General features: G+C 58.6%; 1 protein-coding gene across 3 annotated transcripts in view; it reads left to right on the top strand.

The window, feature by feature from the left end:
* ATG2A (autophagy related 2A) overlaps positions 1 to 17340 on the top strand; it is a 38023-nt gene that overhangs the window by 8889 nt on the left and 11794 nt on the right. For all 3 annotated transcript variants that reach the window (XR_005601310.1, XM_039547605.1, XM_039547606.1), the window contains exons 6-26: positions 263 to 409; positions 687 to 783; positions 2019 to 2183; positions 2736 to 2878; positions 3114 to 3198; positions 4155 to 4392; positions 4987 to 5146; positions 7141 to 7239; positions 8302 to 8475; positions 8633 to 8885; positions 9588 to 9690; positions 10013 to 10172; positions 10615 to 10757; positions 11428 to 11588; positions 11936 to 12093; positions 12652 to 12802; positions 13631 to 13824; positions 14321 to 14401; positions 15446 to 15552; positions 16180 to 16272; positions 17105 to 17175. Coding sequence is in view for 2 of the 3 variants with exons in the window: in XM_039547605.1 (XP_039403539.1) it covers positions 263 to 409; positions 687 to 783; positions 2019 to 2183; positions 2736 to 2878; positions 3114 to 3198; positions 4155 to 4392; positions 4987 to 5146; positions 7141 to 7239; positions 8302 to 8475; positions 8633 to 8885; positions 9588 to 9690; positions 10013 to 10172; positions 10615 to 10757; positions 11428 to 11588; positions 11936 to 12093; positions 12652 to 12802; positions 13631 to 13824; positions 14321 to 14401; positions 15446 to 15552; positions 16180 to 16272; positions 17105 to 17175 (2983 nt within the window). In the remaining variant the exon portion in view is untranslated. The remainder of the gene's footprint in view (positions 1 to 262; positions 410 to 686; positions 784 to 2018; positions 2184 to 2735; positions 2879 to 3113; positions 3199 to 4154; positions 4393 to 4986; positions 5147 to 7140; positions 7240 to 8301; positions 8476 to 8632; positions 8886 to 9587; positions 9691 to 10012; positions 10173 to 10614; positions 10758 to 11427; positions 11589 to 11935; positions 12094 to 12651; positions 12803 to 13630; positions 13825 to 14320; positions 14402 to 15445; positions 15553 to 16179; positions 16273 to 17104; positions 17176 to 17340) is intronic.

Genomic DNA, 17340 nt, shown 5'->3' with positions numbered 1-17340 from the left:
CCCCCTGCTCAAACCACTAGACCCCACTCCTTTTTCAGGGCTTGGGAAGGAACCCAGGAATCCTGATCTGAACACAAGGCATGGGATTGTAAGAGAGAGCTTCTGGGTTCTCTCCCCAGCTGTGTGCGTTGGCAGCTCGGTATTCCCTGGCTACCATGCGGGGAGAGCCCACTGAATCCTTTTGGGGTGGGAGGGGCTGCTGGTCCCAAACCAGCCTCATCCATTTGTAGCAACCAAACTCTTCTCCTTTCCATCTTCCCAGCCCCAACCCCAGATGAGCGAGTCGTTGTCCTCAGCCAGTGGAGAGGCGCCCGAGTGTCCTGACCGTCCCCTGCAAATTGGCAGCTGTTCTGGCTACATGGAGATGAGGATCAAACTCAAGCAGAACGAGGCCTTTCCCGGGCCCAAGGTGAGAAACATTGGGTGGGGGAGATCCCAACCCCCCCTTTTCCCAGCTGAAAGGGGGTCTCATGGAGATGTGGCACAGTGCACCACCTAATGTTAGTCACCTGTGGAACTCGCTGCCTCAAGAACATCCTGTGGCTGGGAGGGGAGCCAGACTGGATGGGCCCATTGGTCTGATCTGGGAGGAGGAGCTGCATGGGCCCATTGGTCTGTTCAGTGGAGGTGTGGGGGGGAAGAAGGAGGAACCTGCCTAGTGAATTCTGCTTTTCTCGTCTCCCCAGCTGGAGCTGGATGGGAAGCTGGGATCCCTGCACCTCTTGGTCTCCCCCCAGCAGATTTTCTACCTGCGTGACCTGCTGACAGCACTGAGTGTCTCAGGTGAGCCAACGCTGGGAGGTCGTTCCACCCTTTCCTCCACCCCGGCTAAACACAGCTCTTGGTAACACCTAGAGAGGCTCCTGGGTTTTGTCCCCAGCTCTGGAAGGGGAAGGGGGTCCAGTGGGTTAGAGCTGGAGGAGGCTGGGAGTCAGGATGCCTGGGGAGAGGAATCGGGGAATCACCACCTGGTTTGCTGGATTGATGCTCCTTCAGTTGTGAGAATCTCGGAGGAGCTGCTGCTGTGATCTGGGCTCAGCTATCCATGCCTAGTATCCCTGTGCCCCTGCTTTCGGGGCTCGGCTGTCTCTCTGGGCACCACATGCCCCTTGCCAGCTCTCTGGATGCTCTGCCAGTGACAGGTGCTGGCTGGGCTGCAGCCCTGTCTGGGGAGGGTGCCAGAAGCTTCAGCCCTTTACCTGAGTTTAACCCCTGCAGGTGGTTGGGGGAAGCTTCTTCTGATTGGCTGTCTGACCCACTTGCCCACCTCCTGGGGCAGAGCAACCAATCAGAGCTGCTGAAGGAAGAGTTCTCTCTCCCTTGGTCAGCAACCTGAACCATTCCCCCAGGAGGGGAGGTGGAGGGGAGAAGAGCAGTCCTGAGGGTTCACTGTGTGTGTCCCCCCACCCCACCCCATGAGAGAGGCTTAGGTGGGCTGAGAGGAGGAGGGAGCAGCGACAGCCCAGCACCTCAAGATAGCTCTTCTCCTGCCCTCTCCCTCCTTGCAATGCCTAGCTTGGGAAAAGTGGGTCGGTGGAGAACCCCAGGAGGAGCTGAAGTGAGGCCACAGCAGATGGGGCTGGGGGAACAGGTTTGATTTGGACACTGGGGAGGCAGAATTAAGTGCTGGGCAGGGGACGAGCAGAAGCGGCCTCTGCTGCAGGAGCTCTCACCCCCCTGCCCTACATCACTTTACCTAGTCAAGGGGCATGGGCAGCGCGCCCCCTCATGCATGGAATGGGCAGGGCAAGTCCAGAGACAGACCAAAGCCGTCCTCTTTTCAAACATCTCGTGACTCTTGGGGGACTGACTTGTGCCAACTTCCCGAGATCAGTACTGCCCTTGGGGTGGGGAGATCCTCGCTTAGTAGGGCTCAGCTGTCTCTGCCTGGCAACCCACGTGCCAGTGGGATCCAGCCCAAGCCCCTCTTTCCCCACCAGTACCCCAGCTGGTCCCCAGGGGCTATCTCCTCTCTGCACCTCCCTAACCCCCACGGCTCCTCCTCTCCCCAACCCAAGAAGCCAATGGCCTACAGGAGAAGCTAAGCAAGAGCCGCCCACTGGACTCTGAGGACCTGAAGCTGATAGAACAGGATCTGAGCCAACAGCTGCACGGGGGCCAGGGCTTGGGGCCGGGCCGGCTTGAGGAGGAGTTGGAGAGCTTCGTGGGCCTGGAGAACAGAGGTGACGTCTGGGCGAGGTGCACTGCGGGAGCGGGGGTGTCAGTGCTAGACTCTGCCCTACATCGGAGCCTGTGTGCTGCAGACAAACCCCTACCCTGCCTGGGGAACCAGGATGAGGAGCCTTGGCCCGTTGGCTCCAGAAGCAGCATAGGCCACTCCCACTTGAGCTCAGGGAGGATTTCCCTCAGCTGGCAGCAACAGCAGGTCTCTTATCCTTTGTGTGGCCCTGCCGCTGTAGGGCGATGGAGATTACACACTGATGCACTACAAAGCCAGAGCATAGAGTTGTGCAGCCCGGGACTCTCACTGAGCTCTTCTGGTGTCCCTCAGTCCCAACCCACCGCCTGTGTGTTATCCCAGCCCTGCTCCCCTTTCGCCCCAGCTCTGCTGGTGCCCCTCAGCCCCCTTACTGTGTGAAACCTTGTATGAGGGCAGCACTTTGTGGTGTGCCTGCCCCCATGCTGCATGGTCTCCCAGTACAACAGGCTGCCTGTCCCTCTGCTGGGGCTCCGCCTCCCTCCCGTGACCCTGCTTCTCCCCCTTTGCCTTCCAGAGATGTTCTTCTCCATGGCTGCCATGACGAGCAGCGTGACCTCCGTGCGCTCAGTCAGTGATCTCTCCGACATCGAGCTCGACTCCTCTCTGCACAGCGACTACAGCGCCTGCCCCCTGCAGCCGCCTTCCTTCACACCGGGGGTGAGAACTTGCTGGTGGGGGGCGGAGTGGGAGGGCATAGCTGGCAGCATCTGGCACTGTTCCCCCTCAGCTCCCCCCCTTTCCCATGTCTAGAACCAGGCAGAGCCCCCTGGAGCTGTCTGTGCCTGCTCTGCTCCCAAAGCCACGTGGTCCCGGGAGCACCTTGCTGCCACCAAACCTCGTCTGTGCCCCCCTGGTCTGGCTCCGCATCCCTAACCTCCGCTTCTCTCTGCAGCTGATCCTGAGCAGCCCCAGGCGCTATGGCCGTTCCCCTTTTGCTGCTACCCTCCCGGGCCTGCAGGGCTTGAGCAAACTGCCAGGTGAGTGGGGCCCATCCTGCTGGGTTCGTGCTGCACTCCAGTGGGGAACATGGGGTTCCACCCAGTGCTGGGAAGGCAGTGGGGTTTGATGGGGTAGAGCAGCCCGGACTCCTGGGTTCTATCCCAGGTCTGGGATGGCAAAGGGCTCTAGTGAGTTAGAGCAGGTGGAGGCCTGGGAGTCACTGCTTCTGGGTTCTATTCCCTGCTTGGGGGGCTGCAGGCTTAGAGTCCATCCCTGAAGCTCACTGACTGTAGAAGTCTTCCTTCACTCATGGCTGAAATCTGACTCAGCCATCTAGGGGTAAGTGTACACACCTCTGGGGTGGAGCGAGGGCGCTGTTTATACAGGGATCCCTCACCTGACGCAGAGATGCAGCTGCCTCTGGGTTGGGGCATGGGGGCTGCCACATCCAGGTGAGTTTGAGAGAGGTAGAAGGCAATAACCCCCCCCCACTGGAACTTGACTGGGGCAGCTAGGTTAGTGCCTCACCCCTGCAGGGGATCAACAAGCAAGAAGGGCCTTGGTTTCCCCCTCCACCCTGACCCTTCCCCTTTGGAAAGCCACACCTCCATTGCCCTAACCCCTCTTTCTCCCTGCAAAGTTGTGGGGCCTAGGGCTCCTGAGTTCTATTCCCAGCACTGGGCTCCCGCCAGCCCCTCCCTGCCCCCCACCACAACTCTGCCATTGCCTGGTAATCCCACCCCTTCTGCCGTGGGGCATCCCCTGCTTGGAGGGAAGAGTGCCCTAGCAGGTTTCCCAGAATCCTCTGGGGGTTGGTTGTAATGCACCAGCTTTGCCTAGTGTGGGAGACCTGATGCGAGCCCCGCAGTGGGGAGAATAGCCAGTTGTAGTCCCTTTGCTAGTCAGGCTAGCCCAGGAGTGTTGGGACTAGCCTAGGGGGTGGGGAGCTCTCGCTGCCGGGACTGTCTGATCCGAGGTACCTGATCTGTTGCAGGCAAGGCCCCCCAGCTGCCCTCCCTGGAGAGCCTGCGGCCAGAGACGCTGCTCAGAGTTACGGTGGGCGGCCTCACCCTGACGATCCCGCATCAGTGCCCCGGCCCGCCTGCCCCTCCCCAGCTGGCCCAGCATTTCTTTGCCGAGTTGGCCTTCTTCAAAGACTCTGCCTTCGGTGGGCGGGACTTTGGGCATCTGCGCCAGTGCTTTGAGAAGGCCTGTCCTTGCAGTAACCTCAGGTAGGCTGGGTGCAGCTCCCTGCCCCTCGTGGGGGACACATGATACACCTTGGCTACTCCCTACCCCAGTCTGGGAAGTGGTGTGGAAGCAGGTACCAGGGGATGTTTTAGATGTATGATCTCCAGGGGACTGGGGCATTGGGAGGAAGGGCCAGCATAGATTGTGAGAGGAGGGCATGGCGTCCCTAGTGCCATGCTGGGGTATTGGGGCCAGCACTGATTGTGAGGGGAAGGTGCCCCTCCATCCCACTTCCTGCAGCATAGTGCCCCCTAGCACTGCACTGGGGTTGGCACTGACTGAAAAAGGAGAGCACCCCCTCCTTGTGGCACAGTGCCCTCTAGTGCTGAGCTGGGGGAAAAGGAGAGCACCCCTGTTCCACTCCTTGCAGCACAGTGCCCCCTAGTATCGCTCCTGCAGCACTGGGGTAAGCACTGACTGTGAGGGGACAGCGTCCCCCCCACCTCACTCCTTGAAGTGTCCCATCCATGTGCTGACTGTCCCTGTGCCTGCTTAGCTTGTGAGGTCTGCCTGGGCGCAGCACTGGGGCTGTCAAACCCCCCCTGCAGGCTCTGACTCCGCCTTCCTGCTCCCAGGCTTACTGGAGCAGCCCTACAGGTCACTTGCCAACAGAGAGCAGCTGGCTCCCTGCACATGCTCAGTTCGGAGGTGAGCTTCGGCATGCTGGAGATCCTGGAGTGCCTGCGGGCCAGCGCCAGCCCAGAGTGCAGGCAGCAGAAGCCAGAGTACACCGAGGTAATGGGTGGTGAGCGGATGGCATAGCCACACCCAGGGCTGGGCACTGGGGTCATGGCTCTCCGGCGACCTGACCGTGGCTGTTGCTCGGGGGTGTCTAGGGGGATAAGACCTCAGCCTGCAGTCATGGTGTGCTGAGCGCCAGGGTCAGGGCTGGCTATGGTGGGGAGGATCTGTTTTGCCTGGGAGCGGAGGAGTGCTCCTGCTAGCTGTGCTCCATGGGCTCTGCCTGAGAGGAGAAGAGCACGTGCAAGGCAAGGAACAGAAGGGTGTGAACCCCAAGGAGGGAGGGAAATTACTGTTGTGGGCAGGGGGAAGCTGGGCCAGCTGATGCCCAGGCAGGGCTAAGCCTGTGGTATCCTAATCCAGAGGGTAAAGGGCAGGGGTGGGGTGTTAGAGCCCTGGCAGAGTCCCCCCCCAGTGAACACCCAATCACCAGGCTGGTGCATGGATCCAATCTTTGGATCCCACATGTTTTCAAGCTCACTGGGCCTGAGCAGCGTCCAGTTGCTGCCTCGGTCCTGGCCTTGCTGACACGTTCCGGAGGTGCAGACTCCCTTTCTGGCCCTCCTCGAGAGGTGGGGTGCTGCAGCCCAGCTGCCGTGGGCCCCCAAACCAGTGCTGACACTTGTCCCACATCTCCCCAGTAGCTTATGCATGCTGCTCCCAGAGCTCTGCCTTCATGAGCTCTCCAGCTTATAGATAGTTCAACCCTTTGGGACCATGTTGCAGTTAAAGCAAGGGACCCAGACTTCGCAAAGGGACTCCTTAAACCCCCCTCTCCACTCGCAATGCATACTCTGCTCTTGGAAAGCACACGAGAGTTCGGATCTGTGGACAAACACACAGCACCTGAATGCAGTCCCTCCGAGCCCTGCCCACTCCTGAGAGTCTTTTGGGTTCTGGTCAGTGTCATTCAGGGAAGCCAGGGCCCTTCTGCTCAGCCTCCTGGTTCTGCAACGGGCTGGCCCCTTGGCTAGAGCATTTCTCTTTGGAAAGCCACTTCTGACACCTCTTCCTGCCTCTCTTCTTATGCTGGGCTTTTCCGTGCTCTGGCACTGCTGGGCACAGGGGTTGTTAAACATCCATGACAAAGAATGCCCCAGTGGTGAGGAAACGGAGGCAGGGAATGACGTGTAGGCGTTGGGTCTACCTGGATCCGTAGATCTCTTGTGCTGTCTGAACAGTGATGGTTGCAAAAATCCTTCTGCAAGTCTGTGTCTGCTGCCTTCCACTGTCATGTGTCCCAAAGGCTTAAACTATAAACCAGAGTGCCCTGCCCACAGGTGGAGTTCTGGGAAAGGGCTGGTGTAAGCTGTTGGGGTGTCTTTGTGGGGTGGGGGGGAGTGGGGACGAGGAGACTGTGGGCCTAGGGCAGCTGGGCTGCAAGGTCCCACTTCCGGGGAGGGGTATCTGACAGTCTGTGCCCAGGAAGTGCGCCAGAGAAGCCAAGGACAGGGATGGTGACTGAAGCCTGCACAGACAAAGGGGAGCTTAAAGCCCACGGGTCCAAACACAGTAGCCTGGTGTGTCCAGCAGGGGGCGTACGGCCTCACCAGAAATGGTCTATTGAAAGTTGATGGTCCTGTTTCAGCTTCTCAGACATGGTCTGTTTTCTGTCACAGACCAGAAGGTCTAATCCACACAGACTGTTCCAGTCACAAACAGCGAATGGAATTCGTCAGTCTACATAGACTTATTCCCTAAGGTGTTCCAGCAGGATCCCTGTTGCATGGTAGGCTGGACTGGCTTGGAGAACAGCCTGTGTGGGCTAAAGGAGATGAGACCTGATGACTCTGTCCATTGCTAGGAGGGGACCAGGCCACCTGAGCCTTCTGTCCCTGACAGCTACTGTGCCAGCAGCCAATGGGATGAAACACCAGAGAAGGGTGGGTGGGTGTGAGGCAGCTTGAATCTGTTCTTGGGGAAACTGACCAAGCCTCTCATGTTTGGACCTGCTGCACAAGCCTTCACCCCACCCCTTCTCTCTACAGCTAATGACCTTCAAGAACCCCAGTGCCTTCACCTATAACTCCTCGGCCCGGCCCTGTGCCCAGATCCACTACAAGCAGTCTGAGAAGCTGCCATCCAAGGTGAGCAGCAGCCTGAGGCTGGAGGGTGTCTGAGATTCAGCGAAATTGACGTGTTTTTTTTCTCCCTTTCCGCCCCACTCACAGGGAGCAGAGCCATCACAGGCTGCCGCTTGATGGCATTGCACTGGGTCCTCGCAGCAGGGAGGTGGGGGGATGCTGGCTGCCCTGGGTTATCGGTTTTGCTGTGATGGGAGCACTCCTGGGAGCATTGGTCCTGCCCCTCTTCCAGGGAGTAGAAGTGCTCATGAGGTCAGGGCTTTGTTGGTTCTGCCTGGCTACTATTAAATTGTATTCCAGTAGCACTTGGAGTCCCCAGCTGAGATGTGGAAGAGGAGGGAAAGCCCAATTGTGCCGGGCACTGCACAGTCACAGTGAGATGGTCCCTGCCCAAAGAGCTCAGTCTGTTTAGACAAAGGAAGGGTTATTCTCATTTTACAGATGGGGAAACTGAGGCAGCAAGCGGCGAAGTGACTGGTCCAAGGGTCACACAATGGAATAGTACCAAAGTGTCCAGAGTCCAATCCAGTCCCTTAAACCACATGCCCACCCTTCAACAATGTGCCTGAACGGGTGGGGGGAGAGGAGGTCTCTTGTGGTTGGTGCTCTGTTGGCTTGGCCTGTGGGTGGCAAGAGGTCTCCTGAGGTTGGTACTCCATTTGCCTGGCCTGACAGTGGCAGGAGCTGTCCTGTGGTCAGTTGGCTTGACCGGACATGTGGCTAAGTGCCAGTAGATCTCAGTTCCACGCGCTGGGACCTGCAGAGACACGTAATCTTACACAGCCAGATTGGGTGGGGCTGCATCAGCAGCAGAGGAAGTCAAGCTGGCGGAGACGGAAGGAAGCCCCAGCCTCCCTGGCTGACCCTAGAATAACACACTGGCAATCACAAGAGACCCTACAATAATACAACAGTCTGTATAGTCCCAGACGACCGGGGCCAGCACCTGAGCTTCCCCCTCACTCCGGTGCTCTGTAGAACGAACCCCCACCCCCACATAGAGCAGCATCTCCCCTGGTTGGGGAGGCGTTCCCAGGGCTCTGATGGCTCTACCTCTCCCTGCAGAGCAATCTCAAGAAGACTGGGGCTAAGCGAAGCTCGGAGCTGTTGGCGGAGCTGGCAGAGTTCCACTCTGATGTGGACCTGGGTGCCCTAGACCGGCTTGGGTCCCTCCTCCATCTGGCAGCATCGGCGTCCATGCACGATCAAGCCCCCGGCCTCCATGCGGACATGCATGTGGTGAGTGTGGGGGATGGAACGTCTGCCAGGAGGGGGCGTTGTTCCCAGATGGCTGCAGATGGGGAGGTGCTTGCGCCTGCAATGGGTGGGGGACCCGGAGGGAGACCAGGCCCCTGTTAATCCTTTCCTCTCTCCCCCTCTTGTGGCTGGGTGCCAGGCAGAGTCTCTCCATGCCCCCGAGAGGCACACAACCGTGCGGCTGGCAGCACCCAAGGCCACCCTGCGCTTGCAGTTCCCAGTGCCGGACCTGCGGCCCGAGCCGGAGCGGCAGCCCTGGATGGAGAAAGCCGTGCGCAAAGAGAGCCTGCGACTGGAGCTGACTGATGTGGTGTTCCAGACGGAGCTGCGGGCAGGGCCGGGGGGTCACGCGGAGCCCACCCGGCTGGAGGTGACCTTAAGTGACCTACATGGTGAGCGTGGGAAGGGCTGAGCTGCAAGGCCTCCTGGGAAATCTGTCGCTGCCCTGAGTGGGGCTCACTGTTCCCTATGGAGGTTAGGAGGCTACTGTAGCCTCTGGGCTAGTGGACTTGGACAGTGGCTGCTCTGGCTCTAGAATCCATAGGTCCAGGGTTGGGTCCCTGCTGCCTGTCTTGTTCCCCTGAGGGGCTGGAAGGCAGTCCCAGGCTGCAGGGACAAGGCATGAGGCCCACAGGGACCCCCTCTGTTCAGGTTGAGTTGTGGGGAACATGGGGCCCCATGTCTTCTGCTGTAAAATAGGAAGGGGATGTTTCTAAATGGAACCCTCTTGGTTTTGTAGACCCTGGAAAAACTTGAATGCTCTTACCAGAGCCATCCTGACACAGTTCTTTATTCTAACCAGTAGGCTGCCCTCCCAGTCTGCCAGATCCAGGAATAGAACCCAGGAGTCCTGGTTTCCACTCCCACCTCCATCTGCTTTAACCATTAGACCCCAGAACAGAACCCAGGAATCCTGATGCCTGTACCCCTCCCCGCTCTGCTCCCAGAGCTGGGGATGGGATAGCCAGGAGTCCTGCATCTTCACTTCTCCCCCAGCCTCTTTACAAAGCCCTCCTGGGTGTAGGGTAGACGGGCAGTGTTTGGGAGGGGGTGGAGGTGTGTCAGGGCACTGAGTCCAGCCACTCTGCTTGCAGGTCTGTACGAAGACGGTGAGAGGCTCTCTGTACCCTGCATCCGGGTGAGCAAAGCCCTTGACCCTGCAGCCAAAGGACCGGGCAAGAAATACCTCTTCCCAAAGTGAGTCTGCTTTGGGGGGCTGATCTCCCCGCCCCATGTGCACCCTCGTAGGAGCAGCTCCCTCCACCAGAGCCCCTCCCATCCCACCAGCTCCCTCCCTCATCTACATCTCAGCTGATTGTCATCCAATCATACATTCTCTGGTTGCATGGAGCGCCCCCTGCGATGGTGCACAGGGTTGGTGGGGGGTGGGGAGCTCAGACGTGTTGGGGCAAAATTTCACTGCAGCATCTGAGAAGGGGGCAGGTAGCCCCGTATGGGGTGGGGGTCTACATGGCTCACCCTGTGCCCTCTGACTTTCCCTCCTCCCGGCCCTGCACAGGATCATGGTGACCCTGACCCCCCAGCACAGCCTGTCCCAGTGGGACTTGGCGATGGACAAGGAGGAGATGGATCTGTCAATGGTGGAGAGTCCCTGTGAATTGCGGCGGCCCGAGCCCTCCCCCTTCTCTTCCAAAAGGACCATGTATGAAACTGAGGAGGTAAGGGGGGCAGCCCTCCCTGGCGCTCAGTGAGGAGGCGATAGTGCTGCGGTTGGGAGCATGGAATGCTGCCCTGCCTGCAAGGGGCTCTGATCCCGCCAGGAAAGGCGTGAGTGGTCTCTTTGGGGCAGGTGGTTACAAGGGATGCAGCAGGGAGGAGCTAGGGTATGGGCTCAATGATCCTGAGGGAGGAGCCTCGGAGATGTGAGAACAGCCCAGTTTTGGGGGTTCTTAACCCCCTTCCATATCAGGTCCCCTTTCCATCTAGCTTGGGCTCTCCCCTCCCATTAACCAGTAAGGAAAGGACAGAGGGAGGTCATGACCTCTTACATGGGGGTCACCGCCTCCATGCTGAGAACCCTCCGGTTTAGTAGTTGGTTGGCCAAAGCGGGTGCCTGTCCCTTTAAGTCTTTAACCCCTCCTGTGCTGGCCTCCCCCCAAGATGGTGATCCCTGGAGACCCTGAGGAGATGGCAGATTTCCAGGCCAAGACAGTGGCTGCCTCGCAATATGCCCTAGAAGTGACCCTGCCTAGTGTCCACATCTTCCTGCCCAGCAAGGAGTTCTACGAGAGCATCTATAACAGGTATCGGAGGAGGGGACATCTAGCTGTGTATCCTGGCTGGCAAGGAGCAGCCACAGGGCCAGGCAGCCTCTAAGGGTCAGACCCTGAATCCTCCCTGCCTGCCCTCTGGACTCTTGACCTTCCATCTGCAGAACGGGGCACCAGCAGTGCCCAACTCACGTGGACCCAGCCCTGCCTGTGCTTGGGGTTGGAGAGCTGTTGGCTGGGGCAGGCCAGGCCTTAGCAGATGGATCTCAGGTGGCCCAAGACTCCTGGGTTCTGGTCCCAGCTTTGCAAGGGGCGTGGCTTCTAGTGGTTGGAGCAGGGTAGGGCTGGCAGTCAGGGCTCTTGGATTCCATCCCCACCTCTGCTGCCAACTGGCCAGGTGATCTTGAGCAAATTGCTTCCTGTGCATGTCTTCCCACCTGCAAAATGGGAGGTGGCGCCTATTGAGTGGCCCATCTTGTTCCCTGCAGCACCCTAGAGGCACCCTCTGAGAGTACTCGGTGGTAAGCTCTCTAAAGCAGGGGCTGTCTCCTTCTGTGTCAGTGCCACGCTCAGAACCAGGCAGGCCAGGTCTATAACAAACTCCGCTGGGCCTGGGGAAGGATTGGGGGTGCTTTGAGGGGCTCATGGGCTGGGGAGGCCAGGGCAGTTGTGGGCGTGAAGCATCTTTCCTTTACTTCCCCAGGATAAATAATGACTTGCTGATGTGGGAGCCAGTCAGCCCATTCCTCTGCTCCTCTGGGCCTGCGGGAGGCGCTGAACCTGGGGCCTTCTTCCCCAGCCATCCGCCCCCTCCCAAGTATTGGCAGGACAACTTCAAGATGTGCAAGTCTGCCTTTAAACTGGGTAAGGAGCCACGCCCCTCCCCCAAACCCAGTGAAAGGTTCCTATCACCTGCACTGACCTGTGACGCCGTAATGGAAATGGGGAGTGAAGGATTCTAGGTGGGGAATAGCATCACGGTTGCTTGCTTTGTGATGGATGCAGGATAAGGAAAGGGGCTTGTGAGTCCAGTGTCCGGCTCTGTGAAGGTAGCAAAGGTCTAGTGGTTAGAGCAGGGGGGCTGGGAGTCAGGACTCCTGGGTTCTATACCCAGCCCTGACATGACCTTTAGCAAGACCTGCCCCTCTGTGCCTCAGTTTCCCCATGCAGCAAGAGCTGCCATTAACCCTCCTCTTCCCTGTCCCCGTCAGACTCAGACTCCGAGGATGAGGACTCTCACTTCTATTCAGTGGACGAGGCGGTGGCTCAGCGGAGGAAGGGGGAGCAGCTGAGCCAACGCCAGCAGAGCCGTTTCTCAGCCGTGGTCTCTATCCTGAAGGGCAGGGTGACGGCTCTGTGCGAGGCCAAGGTGAGGGCAACCCCCGGGGACCCGCTGCCCGGCCATCTCCTCTGAGCTCCAGCTAGACAGGGCCTTGGATGGGAGATCTCTGGGTGCTGCAGGGAGCAAGGGAGCGGAGCCCTTCCCTCTGAGCCAGTGGGGATCCCAGTGTGGCGCTGTGCTGCAGGGACCAGGATGGGGGCTGCTGCTTTTCCCTAGAACTGAGCTACTCCTTCGAGTGTCCAGGACAAATTCAAACCTGGTCATTCTCCTCTGTCTCTCCAAATGCCCACCCGCCACCCTTCAACTCCCTCTGCAATTCCAGTTAGGTACTGGATCCTTCCCTACTCTACCATGCTGCTGCGTGCTGTTGCTGTTTGCTGTTTAAATAAGCCTTGCACCCTTCCTCAGAGGTGGCTGCATCTGAGCCCCAGGTGAGGGATCCCTATATAAATAGCCTCACATCCAACCCCAGAGGCTTCTGCTCCTCAGTGCTGGGTCACTGTTGCCATCTGACCCTTTGGGATGGAAGGACAATGGTCTGCACTGGGGCATCTGACCCTCATCATCCTTCCCCTCTGCCCCCAGGGTGAGGCGGGGAAGAAGCTGGATGACTCCCATGGAGAGATCGTGCTGGATGTGGACAACTGCACCATCTTCAGCGTGTCCCAGTACAAGGGCCAGAAGGAGCTTGGCTACCTCTGTATAGAGTCAGAGAGAGTCACCCTTTATCATAAAGGTATGGTTCAAACTGCGGGGGAGGCTGGGAGTCAGGATTCCTGGGTTCTGTCCTGAGGGGGATCTCGTCTGTTAGAGTAGGGGCTGTGGTCCTGTATCTGATGGGCTGATGCAGTGGGGGCTGGGAGCTAGGACTCTCCCGCTGAGCCATAGATTCATACCTATCCCCATGTAGTGGCTGGGGCAACTGGCAGGGGCCCAGGGTTACAGAATAGATCCCAGGGTTGCCGAGTCGCAGCCCTGCTCCCTGGCACACTGGACCCATCTGCCTTCTTCAGAGCTTCCGGGGGCGCTGTAGGGATCTCATGAAGTGCGGTGGAGCTGGGGTTTCACTTGGCCCATCCAGTCCAAAGGGCAGCAGGTCAGGCCTGCGCTGCCCTCTGTGCCCAACCTCGTGGTGACCTCCGGTGGGAGCAGCCAATGGGCCAAAGAGGCAGCTGGGCTAAGGCCTGCCAGGAGGCAGTTCCCTGCAGTGGGGATTGCAAAGGAGGAGGCTCTTGCATCCAGCAGCAGCTCAGAGTGGGGAGGGGGGACATCTAGGGGGGAGGTGGCTCTTAAAGAGACAGAGCAATGCTGGAGAGGGTGGGGATGCAGCTGCAAGAGTTAACACCAAGGTTATATCAGTAGCTGTTGGAGTGGGTTACGAAGGAGTCAGGATCATTACCCCATTTTACTAAGGGAGACGGGGCAGTGACTCTCTACCTGGCATCACCCAGCAGGCCAGTGGCAGAGCTGAGTCCCAGGCTAGTGCTGTGTCCCACAGGGCACTGGGAGGGGGTTGGTGGGAAGGATGACCGGCCAGCCAGCCAAACTCTCTGTGTCCCCTCAGCTGTGGTAGAGGACTACTTCCTGGCCAGTCGTTTGGAAATCCCCAGCTTCACCCCCCCTGACAGGCTGCACCCCACGATCTACTCCTCGGAGGAGGGGGTGCTGAGCGGGCTGGCGGGCGGCAGGAAGGACAGGCCCCTCAAGATGCTCTCGGCTGCCATCCGCATCAACCTGGACTTGAAGAAGAACATCAAGGTATCTTGTCTCCACTCTCGGGGTCGTGGAGGAGGGTAATCAGCTGGACGGGCTCCCTCTGCTCCCCCTTCTCCAAACAGGCTAAGAGCCAAAGCAACTCCTCCCTGGATTGCAGCATTTATTGTCTTAACTTAAAACATCTCAGCGCCAGCTTTCATCTGACTTGTCTGTTCCTAGAGGCTATTGTAGGATCTCCTCTGTTCCTTCCCCACCTCAGGGAGCCACTGGGACAGTCCTGTCTCCCTGTGCTCTGCCCCCTGTGGGGGTGACTTGGCATGAACGGCCATGGGTCTGGATGGGGCCCAGCTGGGGTGGACTGGCATGTGGGGGTGCTAGAAGCCCGCTGGCCTGGTGGGTTTGGGGGGAGATGTCCTAAGGGGGTTCATAAATGGATTCCCCCCATCCCACCCCTTGCAGAGCCTTGCCCCATCTGGGGTGGGTCTCCCTTCTTTTTAACTTTGCTTCCCCAATCTCCCCTTTTGCAACCCGAATCCAGGAGTTCCTGGTCACCTTGCGGCTCGAAGGGGCCACCATGCGACATCACATGGCGCTGACCAATCAGAGCTGGTACACACAGGTATGTCCTGGGCCGGAAGCACCCATCCTGGAGTGAATAGCAGAGGGAGCTCTGCAGTGTAGCAGCCATGGGGCTGAGGGAGACTTGGGGCCAGGAGTGGAAGCTGGGCCAACACCAGCATGGCTATAAGGTGTGGAGCTTTCCCAGGGGACAGGTTGGATCCTACATGGCTTGGACTCATGCCCTGGTGTCCAGCTAAGGGGAGTCAAACTCATTCACTGGGCAGGGCCTGAATCTTTGTTTAATTGTGGCAGTTTTTGCCCCTTGCAGGCGTTGGGGACATTGCCCAGTGGTTAGGGTGTTCATCAGGGACTTGAGACCTGGGCTCAATTTCTGGCTGTGCCATAGGCTCCCTGTGTGACCTTGGGCAAGTCTTTGGGCCTCTTTTTCCCTACTTATAAAGTGGTGCTGGAGTGAGGCTGGGTGTCCGAATGGCTAGAGCACTGCACTGGGACTCAGGAGACCTGGATTCTATTTCCAGCTCTGCCACTGGCCTGCGGTGACCGTGGGCAAGTCATTTTGCCTCTCTGTGCCTCAGTTTCCCAATCTGCAGTGGGGATAAGAACCCTGCCTCCAAGAGGTGTTTTTGTGAGGATAAATCTGGTACAGATTGGGGCCAGATGAGAGAGTGTCAAGTGGAAACGTCAGCTCTGAGACTAGCAGCTCGCTGTGTCACTTTCACTCAGTGCAGCTCCCGCATCTCTCAGCCATTGGCTCGGGCTCTTGGCAGACTCAGACAGAGGCTATGAAATTGGTTATACTCTAGGCACATGGAGGAGGCTGTGAGGCCTAAAAACTGACTCCTTTTTTCATGAAATCTGAGATTCCGGCCAACACAAATGCATTGGCCAGGCTGGATCTGTATGTCCGACACCCCTGGTCTAAAGAGAATCCTCCTAGTTCAACCACAGGAGACGGGCTAGATGCAGGGATCGGGGGGCTGGGGGGTGTCCTCCAGCTTGGGGGATTGGCTCTGGCCTTTCTGCCCCCATGAAGACCTGCTGCCTGGGGTGCGCACGCTCACACTCTCGCTCTTTCTTTCAGCTGATTGACTTCCTGGATGTACTGGACGATCCGATTCTGGGCTTTGTCCCCCCAACCGTCATTACGGTGCTGCACACCCACCTCTTCTGCTGTGCAGTTGACTACAGGTACTGAGGGGAGCAGAGGCGAGTGAGCCGCACGGGGAAAAGGGTGGCTGTAAAATAGGAGAGGCCCTTGGCTGTTTGTACAGGAAGAACAGAGGTGAGATAGAGAAGTTAGATTGGTAGATCTGGTCCTGGGTTCTGTCCCAGCTCGGAGAGGCAAGTGGAGTCTAGTGTGTTAGAGCAGGGGGGTCTGGGAGCCAGGACTCCGGGGTTCTCTCCCCAGTTCTGGGAGGGGAGTGGGGTCTTTGTTAAAACAAAACCTGGCCTGATCTCTGCTGTAGGCTCTCCTTCTTATCTTGGCATCCTGGATGCGATGGTGGGAGCCTCTGTCACCTTGAGATAGTCTCAGCAGGGACAGGAACGCTGGCCCGGCCAGACACGATCAGAACTGAGGTCCATCTGGTTTAGTGTCCTGTCTCTGGCTGTGGCCAGTACCGCATGCTTCAGAGCAAGGAGTAAGGACCCAGCAGAGGGCAGCCGTGGTTCATCTGTCCCCTGTGAAGGCTGAGATCCATCTTGGCGGGGGCAGGTGGGATAACCCTGCCATGCGGGGACTCTCCCTGGCTCCTTTAGCCCTCCCATCACACCCCACCCTCACGCTGGTTCTGTCACTACCATCTCGCCCCTCAGGCCTCTGTACCTCCCCATCCGCGTGCTCATCACAGCCGAGACCTTCACCTTGTCCAGCAACATCATTGTGGACACTTCGATCTTCCTGCTCAGGTAGGCGTCCTCCAGCTGGGGACAACCCAAGGGAGCTGCCCTCTCCAGGGAGGGCCTGTCTCTCCCCGGGCTGGTGAGACCAGGGGGCTTGAGACCCGTTCCCTCTGGGTCAGGCCTGGGCTGCGCACAATAACCAAGTGGTGGCTTGTGTGGAAGAAGTTGGGGTCAGTAGCTCTGGAACTGCCATCGTGCGGGTGCCTGGATGCCATGGTGGTGGGCATGGTAGAAGGAGCCCAGTACGATGGAATCCTGAGTGATTTCTCTACCTGTGTCTACTCCAGTTACCTGGGGTGTGTAGCCATGAACTGCTGGGCCGGGCATGCTTATTGCAGGAGTCTCACCCCCATGCACAGTCTCTTCACGCCAGCTGGCACGCTGCCCCCCTGAGTCAGCCAGTCTCCCCACGCTGGGGCCAGGACAAAGCCGACCCCCCTAGAAGGCTCTATATCCAGTTCTCCATCCTCTCGAGCCAGCCAGTCCCACTGTTCTGGGGCCAGATTAGAGCCAGCACCCCTAGAGGGGAAGGGCCCGTGTGCCATTCCCTGTCTTCCCACCCGGGGCTGGATTGGCACCAATGCCCTATAGAGGGGAAAGGACCCATGTCCTATTCCTTGAGCCACCACTCCCCAGCGCTTACTCGCTTGGCCCAGGGTGGGAGTCAGGGTCTGTGTCCCAGGGCCAGAAGTGCAACCTGATACCTATTGCACTGTGTGGGGCCCTTGGGTTCATGGTTACTGTACAGTGATGGACAAGATCTTGATTGTACCCGATCCGGCTGGCATGTGCCTACTGGAGGGGCGGCAGGGTTTAAGTCGCTCGCCCCTTCCCCCAGGTTTATTCTGGATGACTCTGCCGTCTACCTGTCTGACAAATGCGATGTGGAGATGGTCGATCTGCGGAAGGGTAAGAGCTGGACGGGCCCCATGTCCGTCCTTCTGCTGTGCTCTGGGCACTGAAAACAGCAGCTATTTGAAAGGCTGCTGGGGAGCAGCAAGTATCCCTCAAGCATCATGCCCCCATAGCCCCTCAGGCTGGGCTCTCGGCAGGTCTTGCAAGCTTGCGCCTGGT

The sequence above is a fragment of the Mauremys reevesii genome, linkage group 7 (genome assembly GCF_016161935.1).
Source record: "Mauremys reevesii isolate NIE-2019 linkage group 7, ASM1616193v1, whole genome shotgun sequence".
Lineage (NCBI taxonomy): Eukaryota > Metazoa > Chordata > Testudines > Geoemydidae > Mauremys > Mauremys reevesii.
The sequence above is the reverse complement of the archived record's forward strand: the minus strand, read 5'-3'. Positions and strand labels throughout refer to the sequence as shown.